This window comes from Podarcis bocagei (assembly GCF_964188305.1).
Source record: "Podarcis bocagei genome assembly, chromosome: Z".
Lineage (NCBI taxonomy): Eukaryota > Metazoa > Chordata > Lepidosauria > Squamata > Lacertidae > Podarcis > Podarcis bocagei.
Genome location: NC_138140.1, coordinates 27,685,487 through 27,706,497, shown reverse-complemented (window position 1 = coordinate 27,706,497; position 21,011 = coordinate 27,685,487). Strand labels below are relative to the sequence as shown.

The window sequence follows — 21,011 nt, the reverse complement described above, 5'->3', positions numbered from 1 at the left end:
TACTCCACCGGGAGCCAGTGCAGCTGGTATAGTACCGGATGAATGTGATCTCGCAGCGAAGACTCCATAAGGAGTCTCACCGCGGCATTCTGCACCCGCTGAAGTTTCTGGGTCAGTCTCAAGAGCAGCCCCACGTAGAGCGAGTTACAATAATCCAGTCTGGAGGTGACCGTCGCATGGATCACAGTGGCTAGGTCAGGGCGAGAGAGATAAGGGGCCAACTGCTTAGCTTGGCGGAGATGAAAAAATGCCGCCTTTGTTATAGCTGTAATCTGCGCCTCCATAGAGAGGGAAGTATCGAAGATTACACCCAAACTCTTAACGGACGGTGCTGGCACTAATTGCACCCCCGCAAGAGATGGGAGTTGCCCCCCTCGATCCCATATTGTCCCGCCCCAGCCAGAGGACCTCTGTCTTCGAAGGATTTAACTTCAACCGGCTCCCACGTAACCATCCAGCCACAGCTTCCAGACATCTGGTCAGTGTGTCTGGGGCCGAGTCAGGATGGCCATCCATCAACAGATAGAGTTGGGTGTCATCAGCATACTGATGGCAACCCAGCCCAAAACTCCAGACAAGCTGGGCGAGGGGGCGCATAAAGATGTTAAAAAGCACCGGGGAGAGAATCGCACCCTGAGGCACGCCACACACCAAGGAGTGGCGCGATGACAATTCCCCCCCAAGCACCACCCTCTGTCCCCGACCAGAGAGAAACAAGCGCAGCCATTGAAGGACTGTGCCCTGGATCCCCACGTCGGCAAGGCGGTGGTCCAGGAGTTCGTGATCGACCATGTCAAAGGCTGCTGACAGATCTAGAAGAATCAGCAGCCCCGACCCGCCTCGATCCAGCTGCCTGCGGAGATCATCTGTTAGGGTGACCAGAGCCGTCTCGGTCCCACGACCAGCGCGGAAGCCGGACTGGAATGGATCCAAAGCAGATGTTTCATCCAGAAGCGGTACCTATTGATCTACTTGCACTTTGACCTGCTTTCAAACTGCTAGGTTGGCAGGAGCTGGGACCGAACAACGGGAGCTCACCCCGTTGCAGGGATTCGAACCGCTGACCTTCTGATCGCCAAGTCCTAGGCTCTGTGCCACCCGCCCCTCACACAACTAGAGTTCGCAGAGTTCCCAGGTAAGAGGGCTTGACTGTTAAGCCACTCTGTCTGGGTGTTGAGGTTCTCCTAACAACTCTCAGCACCCCTTAACAAGCTACAATTTCCAAGATTATTTTGGGGGAAGTTATGACTGTCTGAACGTGGTTTGCAACTGTTTTAAATGTACAGTGGTGCCCCGCAAGACGAATGCCTCGCAAGACGGAAAACTCGCTAGACGAAAGGGTTTTCCGTTTTTTAGCTGCTTCGCAAGACGAATTTCCCTATGGGCTTGCTTCGCAAGACGAAAAACGAAAACGTCTTGCAAGTTTGTTTCCTTTTTCTTAACACCGTTAATACAGTTGCGACTTGACTTCGAGGAGCAACTCATAGAACGCGGTGTGGTAGCCTTTTTTGAGGTTTTTGAAGACTGGTGATTTTTGAAGCTTTTCCAAAACTTCTTTTAAACTTTTAAAACTTTTTTTGGGGGGGTGGATTTTGGGTTGGGGTGTTTGGAATTCAAGGACTTGGTGTTGGGGAGGGGTTTGCAAGAATCTGGAAGCTTGTGTGTTTTTTTCTGCATTTTTATGATTTTCTGTGATCATTGGGCCACTCTGCTGTTTTTTAAAAAAAATCTGGATTTGAATTTCTGTGTGGTGGGTGGCTGGGGGAACAGTTGAGGAGGGGTTTACAAGAATCTGGAAGCTTGTGTGGTTTTATTCTGCATTTTTATGATTTTCTGTGATCATTGGGCCACTCTGCTGTTTTTTTAAAAAAATTCTGGATTTGAATTTCTGTGTGGTGGGCGGCTGGGGGAACAGTTGGGGAGGGGGTTCTTCAGCAAGAAGCAAAGAGTGGAAGAGGAACCTTCTTCGAGTTGTCCCCCAGAGTCTTAGAAAATGTAATGTACACTTTGTTGATTTTTAAATGTTTTTCTGTCATGTTTAGAAACTTAATTTATTGTTCCTTCAATTCTTGAAATGCTCTTTACAGTATGTGTGACTTTAAAGAGCACTTAATAAACTCTTGTTGTACCAAATTTGGCTTTGTTTGGACTTTTTTTGACCATAGGAACGCATTAATTGAATTTCAATGCATTCCTATGGGATTTCGTGCTTCGCAAGACGAAAAATCCGCTAGACGAAAAAACTCGCGGAACGAATTAATTTCGTCTTGCAAGGCACCACTGTATCAAGTGGATGGGGCCAGAGGGAGAAATAAGAAGAGCAATGGCCCTTCAAAGGTGACATCGAAGCTCACAGAGCCGGGGACTTTGTAATAATACTTTTCTTTTGATGTCCATACACAGGAATCTACTGTATTTTGTTTTCCAGTTAACTGGCTGGCTCTGCTGCAGCTTTGGTGCAGAGATTGTAAGGTTTAAGTCTTCTATGTGAGATTTCAAAGTTTTGGCTGGGCCTGGTGTTCTCCTGCAGCTGTTCTTCCTCACTCTCCTCGCCTTATGAATCCACTAGACAGGGTCTTAAGCATATTAGCTCTGTTTTCTTTGAGAGAAAAGACAGCTGTGATAAGAAACTTGGGCCCTGTTTCCCTTCACCAAAAAGAAGAAGAAAGAGTCAACTTACCCGACCACCTTTCTCTGGAAAGCACTGGCAGCCTGTACTGCAGTCTCGACCCCCACAAGGTCCATTATAAAATTTCTTCCCGCCCTGTATGGAAAAGGATAAAAAATAAAAATTAGCTAACATTTTCCCTTCCAATTTTTTCTTCAGTTATACAGCACCTAAGATATGGTTTGTTTCATTACCATTCTGACATGTTTGCAATGTGCCTGAAAATTCACTGGATCGCAAATATATCAACTTGTACCTTTAAATAAAACACTAGTTCAAACTGTGAGAAACAGAAAGATATGAAGGTTCCTGACTTTAAAGAGTCGAAAAGATTTTTTTATACCGCATACAACTTCCTCCCCCCAAATAATAAGTAAATCACAGAACACTTATTGCAGCAATGTACACCTACAGCCCTAAAATCCTGCTGACATAAATAAAGCCACTCACAGCAGGACACAGTGCCCTAACACACTAAAGCCCAAAGATGTAGAATTTCAATACAAGCAACCCCCCCATCGGTGGAGTGTAAGCCTGCCCTTTCCCCGCCCTTTTCTGGTGCCGAACATGGGGCATGCATGCATGGTTGGGCATGCATCATACACACACAAATTGAGAGTCGTCTGCATACACTTTACAGTAAGTCATTGTGGTGATAATCATGATTTCATGCTAAGCCACACTATGCTTTCTACCAGGGATAACCATTGTGGGGACCACCAGGTGTTGAACTATGACTCCCATCAATGTACAAAACTAGTTCAAATATATGTTGGAAGTGTAAGGAAAAGGAGGGGACATTTTATCATATGTAGTGGGATTGTAATGTAACAAAAAAAATTGGGAAATGATATACAACAAATTGAAGAAAATGTTCCATTTAACATTTGTTAAAAAGCATTTTTGTTACAGATTGTAGGGAAAGATCTGCCAAAAAAGCTGAAAAACATCTTCATGTATGTGACAACGGCCGCGAGAGTTTTAATAGCACAAGGATGGAAGACTGAAGAAACCCCAACTAAAGAATCATGGCAAGAAAAATTGATGGATTATGCAGAACGGGCAAAACTGACATATAAGCAACGGAACAAGGGTAACTGTGACTTTAAAGATGAATGGGGACCCTGTACAAAGTATTTGAAGACGCAACAAAGCGAACTGGACTCCTTGGCTGGCTTTGAATAAACATTCACAAACTTTTTATTGATAAATAATCAGGTAAATAGTTTGGGGATCTATACAACTTTGTAACATGCAGAAAACAGCATTCACAGAGAAACCAAAGACTGGAACTGAGGGAAGCTGGGGGGTGGGGGTGGGTGGGTTTTGTGTGGGAGGGTGGGGGGAGGGAGGAAAAAAGAGGGGGCTGGATCTGGCCCAATCGCCTTCTAAATCCGGCCCGCGGACGGTCTGGGAATCAGTGTGTTTTTACATGAGTAGAATGTGTCCTTTTATTTAAAATGCCTCTCTGGGTTATTTGTGGGGCATAGGAATTCATTTTCAAAATATAGTCTGGCCCCCCACAAGGTCTGAGGGACAGTGGACTGGCCCCCTGCTGAAAAAGTTTGCTGACCCCTGGTGTGGAGGATTGCCCTGTAAATTGAAACTAGTATACTGTACTGAAATCTTAACATTTGATGTTAAAGGTTGGGAACACTTGAATTGGTTTTATTATGTGTGCTATGCATGGATATTTGGCAGTGCACTTGTACACCAGTTCGTTAAAAAAAAGGGGAGGGGGAGAATCCCCTGTGATCATATTGTTTGAATGCATTTTTGTGCAACATTTATTCTGGCTTTTACATACATCAACTGTTGGTTTGGGAAACATTTCTTCTTTTTGGAAGCTCGAAGCTTTGTTAGCAGGCCTAGAGCAAGCTCTGTCATTGGGCAGAGTGAGACAGATTCAGGTGGTAGATGCTAAGGGGCAGATGCTAAGGGGCATAAAGTTGACAGAGCTGTGTGTGATATGCAATCTGCATTGTACCCCCATGCAAAGCTGGTATCATGGGAGAAAGCTTCAAGTGACAATACAGTTGGCTTTTGGTACACAGAACGGAGGAGTTACAATCTTGTCCTTGGCCTCACGCAGGAAAATGGCTTGAGCAGGGAAAGAAATCAAAGCAGTTTTCTTTGGAAATGTGTTTACTTGCCCAAGCTGTTCCCCGAATGACAAAATCTGATTTTAGCCACAGAGTGTTTTGTAGGCTATTTTCTATTTGATAGCATGATGTCACTTATACCCTTTTACCTATTTGATCTGGTTTTGTTTTTTGTGATTTTCTATTGTTTCTTTCTTTGTATGTGCTGTTAGTTTGTCAAACTTTATTGTGTGCCACCTTGGAAATTGTATTTAAAATATTAGAAAGCAGGTTATAAATCTTTATTCATTTCAAAGACCAGAAGCTTCCAGTGTCTGCTGAAAGGGCATAGAGAGGGTCTACGGGCTCAGATTGCACAGATTCACTAACCTAATTTGCTGCTGCCATTCCAGAGCAGCTTATTTTGCATATACATATTTCATAAATATCTGAATCCACTCACAAATGTCTTCGTTGGTCAATTGATTCCAAACCAGTGTGGAGCAGGCCCAAATCAAGTGTTTCCACTGAAAACATATTAATGATCAGGAAAAGTGTGGAAGGGAAGTCATATGGTATATGTATACATGCTGCATTTAGTAGGAAGTTGTAAGTGGAGCAGGGGGATGGGAGGGGGTTAAATATGCTCTCTGTTCCTGTTTTAGAAAATGCAAATAAAAATTAAAAAGGGGGGACAGATTAATGATCCCTGTAAAATGTTATATTCACACCCCACTTCTAAGTTTCCTTTCCTTTCCCTGCACCAAGAGGTCATTCCGCTCACTTGTGAATGAAAGAAACCTGAGAAGGGGAGGAAGCACGCTGGAGCCAGTTGGCGGAAGACCAGGTGTTACATGTCACACAAGTTATTTTATTTACGGGAAGGAGCCGACATCAGACACTCCCAAATTACTTAAATAGCAAACGGCCCTGCACTTAATACTAATGTGGTCGACTTTCAAAGTCTGCTCTTGGCTTTCTAGAATGGATCCCGATTTTGGGGAGGAAACCAAATGTATGCATGGTAAATCCAGAAGAACGTTCCAGGCATCACTGCACTCCTTTAAATCTTTTTATAAAATGCATTCTACTCTGAGGCATCTGTGCTTTGTGTGTGCAAGTGGTTAAGCGTATTTCGGTAGGCAACAGTTCCAACCGTTCAACCACATTGCATTTCATCATTCAAAATAGATGACAGCTATTCTTAGGGCTTCTAGTGTGGCCTGTCCTTTGACCGTGATTAAGGCTGTCATCTGATACATAGCTGCCTGAGCACAAGCCCCATTGAACTGAATGAGATTTACTTCTGAGTGGACATGTGTTAAGATTGCACTGTAAGGGGATGGGCTGCAGAATTTGAACTCCCTGCCAATAACAAATCCTCCATGCTTTCCTTCTACTGGCTTTAACTATGGTGTGACCCTGGTTAAAAACCCAGAGTGACACCTAATTAATACTAACCATACAAAGGTCAGTGTTTGCTGCAGCTGATGGGAGTTACAGCCTCAAACATCTGAAGGTACCAAATTTGTGAAGGCTGCTTAGAAAGACAAGGTGCTACAGAAATCAGGGCAATATTTACAGAGGCAAGCACCATAGGATACGTTCTTGTGTGAATGCAATTTGAAAAACAGTGGACAGTTTTAAGTTTAGCATGCTTTCGTTTTTTTGCACTGATGATGTACCAAAACCTTCAGGAAAAACAGGAACTTGTCCTCTTTTTGGGGAGGGGTGCACTGTAGAGATTGCCTCAGTCTTCAGGTCCAAAGATGAGGCAGCCCTATTCAGCAATTTGATTATCATCTTAACCAAATATATTATGGGTCTGTGGTTTCTGAACAAGATGAAACCACAATCCTCAGACCTAGTGAACTTGATTGGTCAAGTTTTCATGGGTCTTCTACCCCCCGCCCCAATCTTAGCTTATATGTGTATTTCTATGTAGCATTGTATGACATGAAAAGAGGAGGAGAAAATAAACAAATAATTCAAGTGCTACATCAGGGAGAAACTGCATGAAAAGATACTCCTGAAATTATGATTCAGATGCATCTTTGTCAAATTTCAAAGGTCAAAATTGGACCTGGTATTAAATGTGCCCATTTTCATACATGTATCACTTTAATAAGGGCTTCTGGTGGTGATGGTGGGTATTTCAGATGGTGGGTATTTCAGTGTGAGGTGAGGGGAGGAGGCTCTTATTGTTGTCGCACAGGCCTTTCCTATGATGGTATCCCGCTTATGGAACACCATGGAAGCGCAGTTGATGCTGACTCTTTTTGTTATGTCAAAACCTAGTATTTAAATATTTGTTTCAATTCCCTCACAAACCCTGCCCCCTTGAAGGGAGGGCAACAGAAAGAAGAATTTATTTGGGTCATTGATGGTAAAAACAACAGAGTTCAGATGTTCCCTTACCATGCAGATTTACCCTAATTCTTTTAGACATATAAAATTAATTATCTGCCTTTCGGGGGAACTTGTACATTGCATGTCTCCAGATGGATGGAGGATCCATAATGCTTTTGTGCCGTGTTTATTTCTTAAGCTAGGGACTTAAGATGCCCAACATTCACCATCCATGCCAACTCATGGATGTCCTGATTCATATTGGTGTGGTCCTATTGGTCCTGTTATTTCTTTTTTTGTTTGTGCAGTATATGGTATGATGTAACTCCCTACTACTACACTTTGGGGTTGCTAACAATGGTCATTATGTTACAATAAAAAACAAGAAGTTGAGCATTTATTTGATACTAAAATCAAGTTCCTAAGCTCAACAAAGTCATGAATAAATGGTGTAGTGCTTTGGAGTTGCTTCACCAGTAATTTCAGTGTGTAGGGAAGGAACTCATAGGATCAAATGCTGCTGGAAGAATGAGGATGATAAGCAACTCTCTGGACCAGCCGCTATTGTAGTCTAATTATCAGTAGATTTCCAATGCAAAAGGTGTGCTTCTTATACTCCCTTCATTGAGGAGCTGTCACTCGAATGGACTAGGGTCTCCCTGAAAACTTTCATGTCCCCCAGTTGATATAATCTTCCCCACCCCACCGATTCGTGACCCACAAAGGAAATTCCTTGTGTTTTTCCTTCTGATGATGCCTTCTTGAAATGCTGTTATTGCAAGTTTATCATGATGTTAATACCGTTCTTCAGGGTTTAACTCCTTTCCCACGCAGTCTGGGAGTTGCACTGCAATGTGGAGGGAGGAGGGATGTATTTTGTCTTTATTGCACACAGTTAAATAGATGCAAATAAACCCAAAGCACCACACAGCACACTTCGCACACTGCAGCTGCTAAGGTACAGTTTGAACTGTAATCACATATTATTGGACAATTATGTTTTGTGAATATCTCTTCAATCAGGAAAAACAAACACTGTCTTGGCTTTTAAATCTGCAGTGGACAGCCCTATTACAGGGTATGGAGTCAGTTGTTTGAGGAACTGTGTGGCCAGATTAGCCTAGCCTGCTTAGTGCACTGTCACCGGCTCTGTTCTTAGATCTGTTGGGGATAAATAGTGCTTATTTGTGGGTGGACTGCTTTCCTAGACAGTCAGAACCTGCATACATTATGTAGCAGCATCAGAAGGACAATCACTTTAAGAACTCGTGCTTAAACTTGCCTCTTCCCTCCCATTCCTTTTTCCTCACGTGCCATGTCTTTTTAGAGTGTAAGCCTGACTGCAGGGGCCATCTTACTACTGATTTTTGCAAGCTAATTTAGGAGTCTTCTTTGGTCAAAGGGCAGGGTATTGAAGCTTTAAATAAAGAAGTAAATAAATGAACAGGCAGTAATCTTCGGAATGAGAACAGGGGTGCTGAAACTGTGTCCCTCTTTTGATCTGTGAAATGTTGCAAGGCATGTGAACAAGACAGACCCTCCTATCTTGAAAAACATGAGCGAAAGTGTTTTCAACAGGGATCTTTCTAAATTGTTATAGGTTCAGAGGCAACATTACTCTGGATACCAGTCACTGGAAACAACACTATTGTCCAAATGTCCTGCTTATGGGCTTCTCAGCTTCTTATGGTTGGCTGCTGTGAAAAAAGGAAGATGCTGGATTGGGTGTCCTTTGGCCGGATTTAGCAGGACTCATCTTACATTCTCATGTCCAAAAGCAACTCCTAGGGTGGAAAAGCATTGTGTTGAAACTGGCCTTGTGAGCGGTTTATATTTTTGCCTCTTCAGGGACAAGCTTGTTTAGAACGGGCAGTTCTGTGGCAACTCTGGGTGGAAGTCATGTAGTTAATTTAGCATTAGATACTCCTAGAACTCTGGACCATCTGCTGAGTCACTATCCCCAGACAACATCCGCCACCATCGCTTGTAGGAGCACAGGGAGACCTGCCAGCCCAATCAAGTCTGAAAACATTTACTTCTCTCACTTAGCTTTGTATTTATTATGGCAGAAAAGCAAAGTTGTATGCTTTGTTTCACACAATCTCCCCACCCTCCACCCCAGTTCCACATTTTGGGCAAATTCACACCTCTTCCCTTGGGTCAGGTAGAGATCTTTTAGAAATGTGTTCAACCACAAAATGTGCTTGGCCAGTGCATTATTTATTAACAACAAATATCAACAACAAATGATTACATCCAAATTGCATTCACAACCCTTCCTTCCTCCACTGAGGTCAGGATGGTGAGTACAAAAGCAAGTCACCCCCCCCCGGCCATGATTTTCTTTACAACAACCCTGCAGGGTAGGTTAGGCTGACAGCGTGCGACTGGTGATATTCATGATTAACTGGAGGCATGTACTCTTTCTTGATCTTCTTGGCTGGCTCCGCAACTGCTACAGCACATTGGCTCGCATGAGGATGACAAGAAGAATATACAGAGATTTTGAGCTCAGAATGGGATAAAATACTTTGCACATCCGCAGCTCCCCCACCCCCTATAATCAGTTTACCTTGTCTTGTGACAAGAGAACACAAAATGACATGGGAACTTAGGAAGCTGCCCTATGCCTCATCCATTTAGTCCTGTATTTTTAGGAGCTCTCTCGAGTTTCAGGTGGCAAGCCCTTCCTACCTGGGCACATCAGAGATTGAACCTAGGACTTTCTCCAAGCAAAGTGTGAGCGATGATCTATAGTGCATAGCTACAGCTTTGCCTGGATAAAGTCCTAGGTAGCCAGGATTTGTGTTTTTTTCTGGGGGGGGGGGAGATTTATGTTGGGGGAAAGAACTGAGCCATCTGAGACACGATTGGTCAGTTAGCTAAGTATTTTTATTTGTTTACTTGATGGGGGATCAGCTGCCCCCTATGCCCAGGTATGTGTGTGGGGTGTGTGAGAATGACAGTTTATGGGTATCTTTCTTTCAACCACATTTATTTCGTAAAATTTATACACCGTTGAATTGTAAAAGCAATCTCAAAGTGTTTTACAAAGAGAACAAGGCAATAACATTATCACTATAGCCAACCCTTTAAAACACTAAAAAACAACAAAACCAAAGTCAGAAACACAATTAAAAAACAGGTTAAAACATGCTTCAACATTCTACATGCCCATATGAGAGCAACCCTTTACTCCTCTGAGTTCCTACCCCCTTGCCGCAGATGCAGCTGCCCCTTCCCTTCTTATGTTCCTCTGTGCCGGATCTGCAGGGCCACCCAGAGGGATTTGCTGCTCCGTCTTTTTTCCTACCATTGCTGCTTGCTCAATCAAAGAGGGCAGGCGAACTAGCAGCAGCCGGGCCTGGTGGCTCTGTGGGTTGGCAGTGGACCTCTTACGAGGCAGGGTCCTTGTCAGGTACACAAATACTAGCCCCACTCTATATGCCCCACGGATCAAGTCCAATCCCAGGCATCCTAAGAAAGCTCTCGTAAAGTCCACTCTTTGAAATCCTAGAAAGCTGCTACCAAAGAGTGTAGGCAAGATGAGCTAATGGTTTGGCTCAGTAAAAGACCATTTCCCATGTCCACTCAAGGGTTTCTAGCTAGTGTGGAGCACACACCTGACTTTTTCATTCCAAGGCAGAGATTTATCAATATCCAGTTTCCAGACCTATGGTAATCAACATGATTTAAGTGGCAATCCCCCCAGTGCTCCAATTCCTAGTGTGGTTTACCAATCAATTCCTCTTCCCAGGGAATTTGGGGAACTGTCATTCTGTGCAAGGAACAGGGGGCCTTCCTAACAACTCACAGCACCCTTAACAAATTACAGTCCCCAGAATTCTTTGGGAGAAGCCAGGGCTGTTTAAAGTGGCATCATAGTGCTTTAAATCCATGCTGCAGTTGGCATTTCCTGTATGTGTGATACATATATGTACATATGACTATTACTTTCCAATGGCCAGTATAGACAATACTCAACTAGATGAGCTAATGGTCTGACTAAGGCAGCTTCTGGTACTTCTGTTTTGGACAACAAAACCCAGTATGATGCCCAGCTCCTCTGAAGTCTAAGCTGGCTTCACCCTACCAGTCTGCATGAGCTGCAAGGGACAGAACAAAGCAGCTATTCTTGTAAAATGGGCAGAAGCAGCCCTTCAGAACAAATATATTCTCTGCCTTTGGCAATACACCATCACCTTTTTAATAAATGTACCTGAATACATTTGGCCTACCCCTGCTCTTTCCTTCCCTCTACAAGAGTTGACATCCCAATGCCCCTTCTCCTTTCCTGAGTCCCAGGGGCAACTAACAGGAGCAGAGAGGTTCATCTCAAGTTTTAACTCCTACAAGGCGAGTTGACTGCTTGCGCCTGCCAAGCTCAGCAGTATTGTCAAAGGAATTCCAAAAGCTTAGTGAGGCAGAACTGCCCCCACTTGAAATATGCTGGAAGTATCCTGTGTTAAAGAGAACGGCTTGTTTTTGCATGTGGTCCTCTACTGGGATCAGACCATAAAATTCACAGCTTCCTCCCACGAAATACTCAAGCGTTGCCAAAACAATAAACCAATCATCACCTATTGCTAATGCATCTGTTTCCTTTTTGATTCCATCCATTGCCTTTTCTTGCATAATATTGGGGGTGGGGAGGAGAGGGAGGGAGCATATGCCAAAAATGCACTCCATCAAGCACTTAACAAGGGTGCTGGAAGAACGGAGGGAGAAAAGAAATAATCCTGATTCCTACTGGAAAGTAATAGTCACCAGTATATATAAGTGTGTGCACCAGTTATACACACAAACACATCCATACATGGAAGACCAACTGACAGTACAATGTTATACATGTCTACTCAGAAGTAAGTCTTGTTGAGTTCAATGGGACTTATTTCCAGGTCAATGGACAGACTGCAGCCTAAGTCACAAACTGAAAGGGTGTTAAATTGGGTGGCTATTTCCACATCTACAAATTAGCGCACCTGCCATTCAACATAGATGAATTACTGGGGAAATATGGACATTGGATACTGATATATCTCAGCTCAGTACTGTCGACTCTGATTATCAGCAGCTCTCCAGGGTTTCAGGCAGGAGACATTCTCAGCCCCATGTGGAGGTGCCTGGGATTGAACCAGGAACCTTATAGATAGATAGATAGATAGATAGATAGATAGATAGATAGATAGATTCTTTATTGTCATTACACTAGTGCAACATTGCACAAGTGCAACGAAATTGGATGCCATCCCTTAAAAACAACAAAAGCAAAACAACAACAACAATCAAACAAACCACCTTCCAACCACACCCACACCCACCCCCAAAAACTCCCAGATCTCACTATCGAGTTACAGCATTCAAAAAGGCCACAGCTCTTGGATAGAAACTGTTTTTCAGTCTATTTGTCCTTGACTTGATGTTTCTATACCTCCTGCCAGAAGGCAGTAGTGCAAACAGACTGTATCCCGGGTGAGATGGATCCTGCAGGATGTTGTTTGCTTTCCTAAGGCAACGGGAACCGTACAGTTCTTCCAAAGGTGGGAGAGGGTGACCAAAAATCCTTTGGGCTGTGGTTATGACCTTCTGGAGCACCTTCCTCTCCCTAGCTGTACAACTGGAGAACCAAGCACAAATACAGTATGTAAGTATGCTCTCTATGGAGCCTCGGTAGAAGGACACCAGCAGTCTCTCACTCAGATTGTTCTTCTTTAAAAGTCTGAGGAAATAAATTCTCTGCTGGGTCTTCTTCACCAGAGCAGTGGTATTTGCGCTCCAAGTCATGCCCTGATCCATAGTCACTCCCAAAAACCTGAATTCCGCCACCCTCTCCACCCGTTCCCCGTTGATATACAAGGGCTGAATGTCCGCCTTTTTCCCCCTGTAATCCACCACCAATTCCTTGGTCTTAGCCGTATTAAGAGCCAGATTGTTCTCTCCACACCAAACACAGAGCCGCTCCACCTCGTCCCGATAGGCGGACTCATCCCCTCCTGAAATGAGCCCCACCACCGTAGTGTCATCAGCAAACTTGATGATTTTGTTGCTGGAGTAGATGGCTGTACAGTCATACGTATAGAGAGCATAGAGCAGGGGACTCAACACGCAACCCTGTGGTGAGCCGGTGTTAAGGCTAAGGGCTGTGGACACATGTGACCCTACTCTAACCCTCTGAGAACGTTCTGACAAAAAATCCAAAACCCAGAGACAGGTGGAGTTGGGGAGTCCAATCGTCTCTAGCTTGGACACCAGTCTATGGGGGAGGATAGTGTTAAAAGCAGAGCTAAAATCCACAAACAGCAGCCTCACATAATTCCCCGGCTGCTCCAGATGGGACAGAGCAGCATGGAGAGTGGTGGTGATAGCGTCTTCTGTGGATCTATTTGCCCTGTATGCAAACTGGTAGTTGTCAAAAGTTGATGGAAGACAAGAAATAATATGACGGCGCACCAGTTTCTCAAAACACTTCATGATGATTGGAGTCAGTGCAACTGGTCTGTAGTCATTCAAACTACTGATTGTGGATTTTTTAGGCAGAGGGACAATAGTTGACGACTTCAGGCAGGGTGGGACAATAGACTGGTGTAAGGACTTGTTGAAGATCTTAGTAAAGACCCTCGCCAGCTGATCCGCACAGCCCTTCAACACCTTTCCAGTGATGCCATCAGGTCCAGCCGCCTTCCTCGGATTCACCATCCTCAATACTTGTCTCACCTCGTGCTCCTCTACAGTGAATGAGGGGCCCCTATGGGCTGGTGGCTGTAATACCGGCGTCTCAGGTGGCTCCTTCTCGAAGCGAGCAAAGAAGAGGTTAAGCTCCTCCGCCAGCAAAGGGTCGCCGTCGACAGCGCCAAAGTTAGGTTTGTAGTTGGTAATATGCTGAATCCCCTGCCACATCTGTCTTATGTTGTTGCTCCTTAAATTATCCTCAATCCTCTGCCTATAATCCAGTTTTGCCCGTCGAATACCCCTCTTCAAGTTTGCTCTTGCCACACTGTAAAGCTGCACCTCGCCCGACCTGAAAGCCCTGTTCCTTTCCCGCAGCAGGCACTGGACCTCTCCATTCATCCAGGGTTTTTGATTAGGATAAAACCGGATGGATTTATCTACTGTGACAGTATCTGTGCAGTGATTGATATAGCACAGAACTGCCGCCGTGTGCTCCTCCAGGTCCGAACGATCGAAAATATCCCAATTGGTTCTCTCAAAACAGTCCTGCAGCTGGTGAATAGCACCTTCAGGCCAGATTTTAACAGATTTTAATATTTTAGGAGCCCGTTTCCTGAGTGGGATATATGCTGGTACCAGGAACAGAGACATATGGTCGGACTGGCCCAAGTGTGGCAGCTGCAAAGCCCTATAGCCGTGATTTACATTCGAATAAACTTTATCCAGTGTCTTATCCCCTCTTGTGGGGCATTTCACATGCATGCAAAGCAGACATTCTACCACTGATCTAAGGGCATCCCTCCATAGTTACCCTTAGATAACTAAGGGGAGTTATTGGTTTAGCACAGATGAGAAAAACGTTGAATGAAACACAAAAGGGTGTTATTAGGTAGAGGTAGCCCAAGCTGCTGAAAGCATTTGGGTGGAAAAACAGTCTTATAGAACAAAACACAACACTGATACAAACAAACAAATACAAACACATAGACAACACGCAAAATTGAAAACTAGATCAGTGCAGGGCAACACGCAAAATTGAAAACTAGATCAGTGCAGTTTATCAAACTGTCAATAGCGCAGTATAAACAGCCTGAGATTCCAAACATGCCATCCAACAGAGCCAAGGCTATTGGATTTCACACTAAGGCTGAGGTTGTGTAATAGGAGGTTTATAGGATTATAGAATATTTTTATTATCATTCATAATTAGAATGCATGCAACTTAAGTCTGGAGAGGTTAATACACAGCACCAGAGCTTGTTGCACAACTGAAAAAGGCAGCTCCTTTTGAATGTCTCCAAGGGTACCGACCTTCAAAAAGTTCCCTTCCACATAAGACCTACTGGAATGAGTGGGAATCCCAAAAGAGCCAGAGCTGACCCTATCATTAGACAACGTGAGTGTGAGGTGGGGGACGCTGAAGAGTAGGGATTAGATTATGTGCCCCACAGCCTGTCATGTGCCCACTAAAATAGATTCCTGTAGAGGAAACTGTTCCATTGCCTTGCTTGAATACAGCAAGGGTGATTTTCTGCTCGTTTTTGCCAAAGTAGACTAATTGATATTAATATCTACTTTGACAAAAACTTGCTGAATATCACTCTCCATCTGGTTGCCTGGAATGTAGGAAAGGCAGCATCTTGTCCTTCATCTCAGACAGCTGAAGAACTTGCACCGACCCTGGAAAGAGTGTCAACTCCTGCTGCCTCTCCAGAGGACTTGAACTTAATGTCCAGGGTAGACGTTCTCTCTTACCTTCATTTTCTCTAAAGTAAAAAGCCAAAAATGTTGTAATCTTTCCTCTCAGGAAACATGATTTTAGTATGTATATGTGGTTTTAAAATTAGTAATCAGATTTTATATTTCTGATCTTTAATTTCTTTTTTAAAAAAAATTAATGGTATTTAAAATTATTTTCATTATCATTTTTAATTGGTTTTAATGACAGAAACAGAGAATACAAATTAGCACAATTTCTATTAGTTCAACATGAAAAATGAAACACAAAACAGAACAATGTACACATTTTCTAGTGCAGAGAAATACCAAAACAGTACTGTTAAAAAAAGGAGACAAGTGTTAGTCACAAAGTACAAAACACAAGGATATTAATATTAAGATAAAATTATCCCTTTATTCTGTAGAGGAAAGAGAATAAACAGAAATGCATTTCTATAAAGAATTTCTATAAAGTGTTTAATAATTGAATTGAACAATTAAAGCAACCATATCCATCTGAAAACTGAAGGTGACCTGTGTTCTTTATCCTTAACATAAACTATAAAAATGTAAAAAACAAAAACAAACGTGTCTCTTTTATTTTGACATCTTTAAATCCTTAGTCTATGAGCTAGTTTTTCTTAAAAAACAATTTCCCATACCTTAGTATACCAGAATGGCTTCTGCTAGATTCCTCCAAAACTGGGTCAAAGTCACTTGTGCCACCATAAGCAAATGAATGTTCATCTCTTTACAGTACAAACCCACCTCTTCCTCCTCAAAAGTATGCAGGAGGGCCTGCGATCGCACCAATTTCATGGAATACCATAGCCCACAGATTTTGTATCTTGATACAGTCCCACCAAAAGTGACAGGTTAGTCCCTGTTATCTGGCATCCTCACCAATGAGGAAGAGGTGTAATTCTCTGCACCTTGCTGAAGTAGAGTAGAAAGGGGGCTTGGTCCACACAGCATGCCAAACTCGTCCTCCTGTAGCTCAGCCAAGCTGTCTCTACACTTTTCTAAAACCATGTGAATTACTGGATTCAGAACTTCAGCACCAATCATTTCGTTAAGTGAATATTTTCAACTATCTCTTGTCAAGCACTTACAGACGTTTGTTCTAGAAATCAGCGTATAAATTTTGTTAAATAAACAAAATTAAATAGAAAGGTTGCTCCATTCCCTGGAACCATTTTCAGCTCTTCAATATTCATTTTCAGGTGAGGTGACTAGAACTGTCTACAGTACTTCAAGTGTGATAGTGTAAGTTTTATTTTTAAGTCCCTTCCCTAATAACCCCGGCACAGAATCAATCTTTTTCACTGAGCTGTCCACCACAACCCCAAGCAAGGTCTTGTTCCCAGTCAGTCACTACCATTTCAGATCCCATCACTGTGTTCAAATTTCAGCTCACCAAGTTAAAGGTGTTAACATGCCATCTCCTCCATTTGCTACATAAATTATGTATCTGTAAAACTGCCCTACAATCCTTGGATGAAAGGTAGTATAGAAATTTAATATAAACAAATAAGCGATTTTTCAGCTTTACAGAAGAGCTCACAATGGTGAAGTGAGATTACCGGTACTTTACTCTCCTATTCTGTTAGAATAAATCAATGTATCTGAACTTGAGTAAAAAAATAAGAGGTCATTAATACAGGACAGTAATATACTTCCATTTATACGACAGCAGCTAACGGTATCCATCACCAAAAGGGTGTAGCTATGTCTCTTCAAATTACTGCAATAACCCAGCCTCAGATTAAGTTTCTAAATTAGGACAGTTATACACGTCAGATGCAGACAGGGTGGAGCCAACCCTATGTGAAGGTAGAGTTTTGATTACCAAGGGATATGCCCCAGAGGAATCAACCCACATTTTCAGCTTTGTGTATGAAATCTAGTTAAAAGTTGTCCAACTTTTCTCCTTAATGGCACATTACATTAAATAAGAGCAAACCTGACCGAGTCATTCCTTCCTGTTCACCTCCTGTTATTTTTAAAAGCTTGTGTTCTTCATTGCCAGCAGATGAAACCAACTAAAGGCAGCTGAAAGTCCACATTAATTATAGCTTATCTAAATACAAACTTATGCAGTCACCTCCTAGAGCCATCATAGGACTATGAGATGGAGAGCTAATTCTGGTTGGCTGAAATAGATGTTCTTGGCAAACAGAGAGGGTATTCAGGTGTGAAGACCATTGTATTAGTTTTCTTGGTTATAATTAGGGGGCCAAGGGCCCAGGCCCAAGGAGAAGCAAGAATCACCCCTCTCCACTCTGGCTCAGAGTGGCTAGGAGCTTGCCCACCTGTCCACTCCCCAGCTAATGGCAGCAGGAGGCCCCATTAGCTAAAATGGTGCTTCAGGTTAAGAACTGTTTCAGGTTAAGAACAGACCTCCGGAACGAATTAAGTTCTTAATCTGAGGTACCACTGTACATGTTTCTATTTCAACAAGCCTTTTATAAGTGGAGATTTTTTAAAAATCCGTCATCCGTTATCTTCTGCTATCATAGATCACAGAAACATAGAGCTGGGAGGGTCATCTAGTCCAAATGCATTGAGCTTTGAATTGATTTTATAAATGCGTTGTTGTACTCAATTGTTTTATATGTATACTTGCTTTTATATGTGCAAATGTTCTACATATATGTGCATCCTTTTTTAGTGTAAACTGCTTCCTTGGGAGAAGCAATTCACAAATGAAATAAGCAAAAGCATATGGGGAACAGAGTTCCACTGCAGTGTATATTTGTATATTTGCAAAGGTAGATGCAAATTAGCATAGGCTTTTTCCCTCTTCTGGGGGGATGCATCTCTTCCCTTGGGGCAATATGCAAGCAGTTACACTAGTAAGAGGAGAGGCAATTATCAATGGGAGACTCTTTGTTCTGAGAGGGCATACATGAATTCTCCCTGGTCTGGCAAAAACATTTAAGAGTCAGGTTGCAGCTTATGGACTTCCACTAACCCATTTATTCTGGCATCAACTTTTGTGGACTCAAGTCCATGGCATCTGATACAACAATGCCTGGCAACACTGCTACAAACTGAGTTTCAAATCCTCTTTTAATTTTCCTGCAGTTTTGCTTGTAATTAATCTGTTATCATTTTTACTGTTCAGATATCCTTTTTTAAAAAAATGTTTCTGCTTTTTGAGTGGCCTAGAGAACCTTTGTTATTTGGGGAGGTGTGGGGGCTATAGAAAGAGGTGATGTTAAGTGGTGCAATTGTATTCTGTAACTGTATGTTTTTAAACTGTTTTTAATGTTGAATCTTAAATTATTGTAGCCTACCCTGGGACCTGAGGCTGAAGAGTGGATAATAGGAAAAAAACCAATAAAACAAATTACCAATACGTGATAATTAGATGTTATAATTAGACATTAATGCTCTTTCACTGTCCCCCCCCCATAAACATGCATTATATATACACAGTGTGTGTGTGTGTGTGTGTGTGTGTGTGTGTGTGTGTGTGTGTGTGTGTCAGATTCTACACTTAGGCAGGAAGAACCAGCTATACAAAGGTAAGATGGGGGATACCTGGCTTGTCAGCTGTACATGTGAAAAGGACATGGTGGGGTCTTAGAAGACCCCTTAACATGAATCAAGCTTAACGTGAGTCAGCAGCGTGATGCTCCTGCAAGCTACAAGAAAGGAGATTCTGACTAAACAACAGGAAGAAGTTTCTGACAGTAAGAGCTGTTTGATAGTGGAACAGACTCCCAGGAAAGGTGGTGGACTCTCCCTTCCTGGAGATTTTTAAACATCTGTCGTGTATTGTCTGGCTGAGATTCCAGCATTGCAGGCGTTTAGACTAGATGAACTGTGGGGTACCTCAAAGTTCACCTGGTCCAAACCACTGCAATGCAGACTACAAACTGAGAGAATGTGGTTCTAATCCTCAGTCAGCCCTGAAACTCCCTTGATAACCTTGGGCCAGTCACCAACTTCTAGTTTAACCTACAGCACAGGACTCTTGTGGTGATAATGGGGGGGGGGGCTGCTAGGCAGAAAGTGGATGCGGCAAATAAAAACGGTGTATGGAACCTCCGATGCTCCAGATATTGCTAAATTGCAGCTCACTTCCTCCCTGACCATCAACTTTGCATGCTAGGGATGAAAGGAGCTGCAGTTCATCAACACCCTCTCTCTATGGCTACTGCTGGAATACTTGCAGCCTTCATTTCCATTCTCGCCACCCTGGGGTTGGGGTGGTGCAGGGTGGACCTGAACCCCATGCAAAGGGTCCAATCCTGAGAAGCTCACTAAAGCAGAACTGGAATGGAATTTGCTGCTGGCAAGGCACGTAAAGCAAGCAGGGTGGGGGGGAAAATCAGATACAAGATGTCTAGAGAGGCTTCATTAACTCCTTTACATAATCCTATGTTTATTGAAATACTTGTACCTAATTTAATTTATTAGGGACAATGAGAGCGGGGCAGATCACTTTTCATTGGATGTTGCTCGCATCTGCCAAGATAAGAGGGACAGCCCTTGCTAGAGATAATCTTACCTGTCTGGAAGTGGGGAAAGACAGAATTCTTTTGCAAGATTTATTTCTTACTAAACAGCACAGAATAGGTGTAGCCTGATGCGTTCTTTTGCTGGGACGAGGGCATTTGCAAGAGGAAAAAGCATACAGATTAAATCTCACGCAAGCTACATTTCAGCCGTGACGCCAATGGGAGAACCAAAAAAGGGCAGAAAAGCAGAATAAAGCTGCAAGGGGCACACTTGCTTATTTACAAATAGCCTAACAATCAGTAGTGTGTGATCTTGCGTTACTATGAAAGCCTGCATGTTTTGGAAAGGCAAATGGCACAGATCTTTTCTGGGAAGGCAAAGCCAGTTATTTGCTGGGAGCATGGAAAAGATATGCAGAATTTTTGGGCGGGGGGGGGGGGGGGCTCCGCGGTTTAGAAAGAGAACTCTCTTTGTTATTTTATTTATTTATTTATTTATTATTATGAAGAAGAACTCTGTTATTTTATTCTAGCAAGCCCAAAAGCAAGAAAGCAAACTGGTCACCAATGCACACCACACAAACTATCCAGAGCTCCTACTCATATGCTAACTCTCAATGCTAAGTAATGGGAAGCAAAGCTTGAGTAAGGGCTCCACCGGTCATACCTTTCATTCTTTTTTCTTTAAGATACAGTTTTTCATTTTGATTTTAATAAACATACAATGGCAACAAAACAAAAAGTGAGGCACAGTCATTCCAGTGTAAAACCATTCCAGTGGTACCTCGGGTTAAGAACTTAATTCATTCCGGAGGTCCGTTCTTAACCTGAAATTGTTCTTAACCTGAAGCACCACTTTAGCTAATGGGGCCTCCTGCTGCCACTGCGCCACCGGAGCACTATTTTTGTTCTCATCCTGAAGCAAAGTTCTTAACCCGAGGTACTATTTCTGGGTTAGCGGAGTCTGTAACCTGAAGCGTTTGTAACCCGAGGTACCACTATACATTGTTCAATACATGGTTACAGCGGGTGGGTCCTGTTTTGCTGCTTGAGGTG

At 43.0% G+C, this 21,011-nt stretch overlaps 1 protein-coding gene across 3 annotated transcripts in view; it reads right to left on the bottom strand.

Moving 5' to 3' along the window:
* COL4A6 (collagen type IV alpha 6 chain) overlaps positions 1-21,011 on the bottom strand; it is a 181,500-nt gene that overhangs the window by 113,105 nt on the left and 47,384 nt on the right. For all 3 annotated transcript variants that reach the window (XM_081179281.1, XM_081179280.1, XM_081179282.1), the window contains exon 4: positions 2,681-2,764. In XM_081179281.1, coding sequence (XP_081035407.1) covers positions 2,681-2,764 — 84 coding nt within the window. The remainder of the gene's footprint in view (positions 1-2,680; positions 2,765-21,011) is intronic.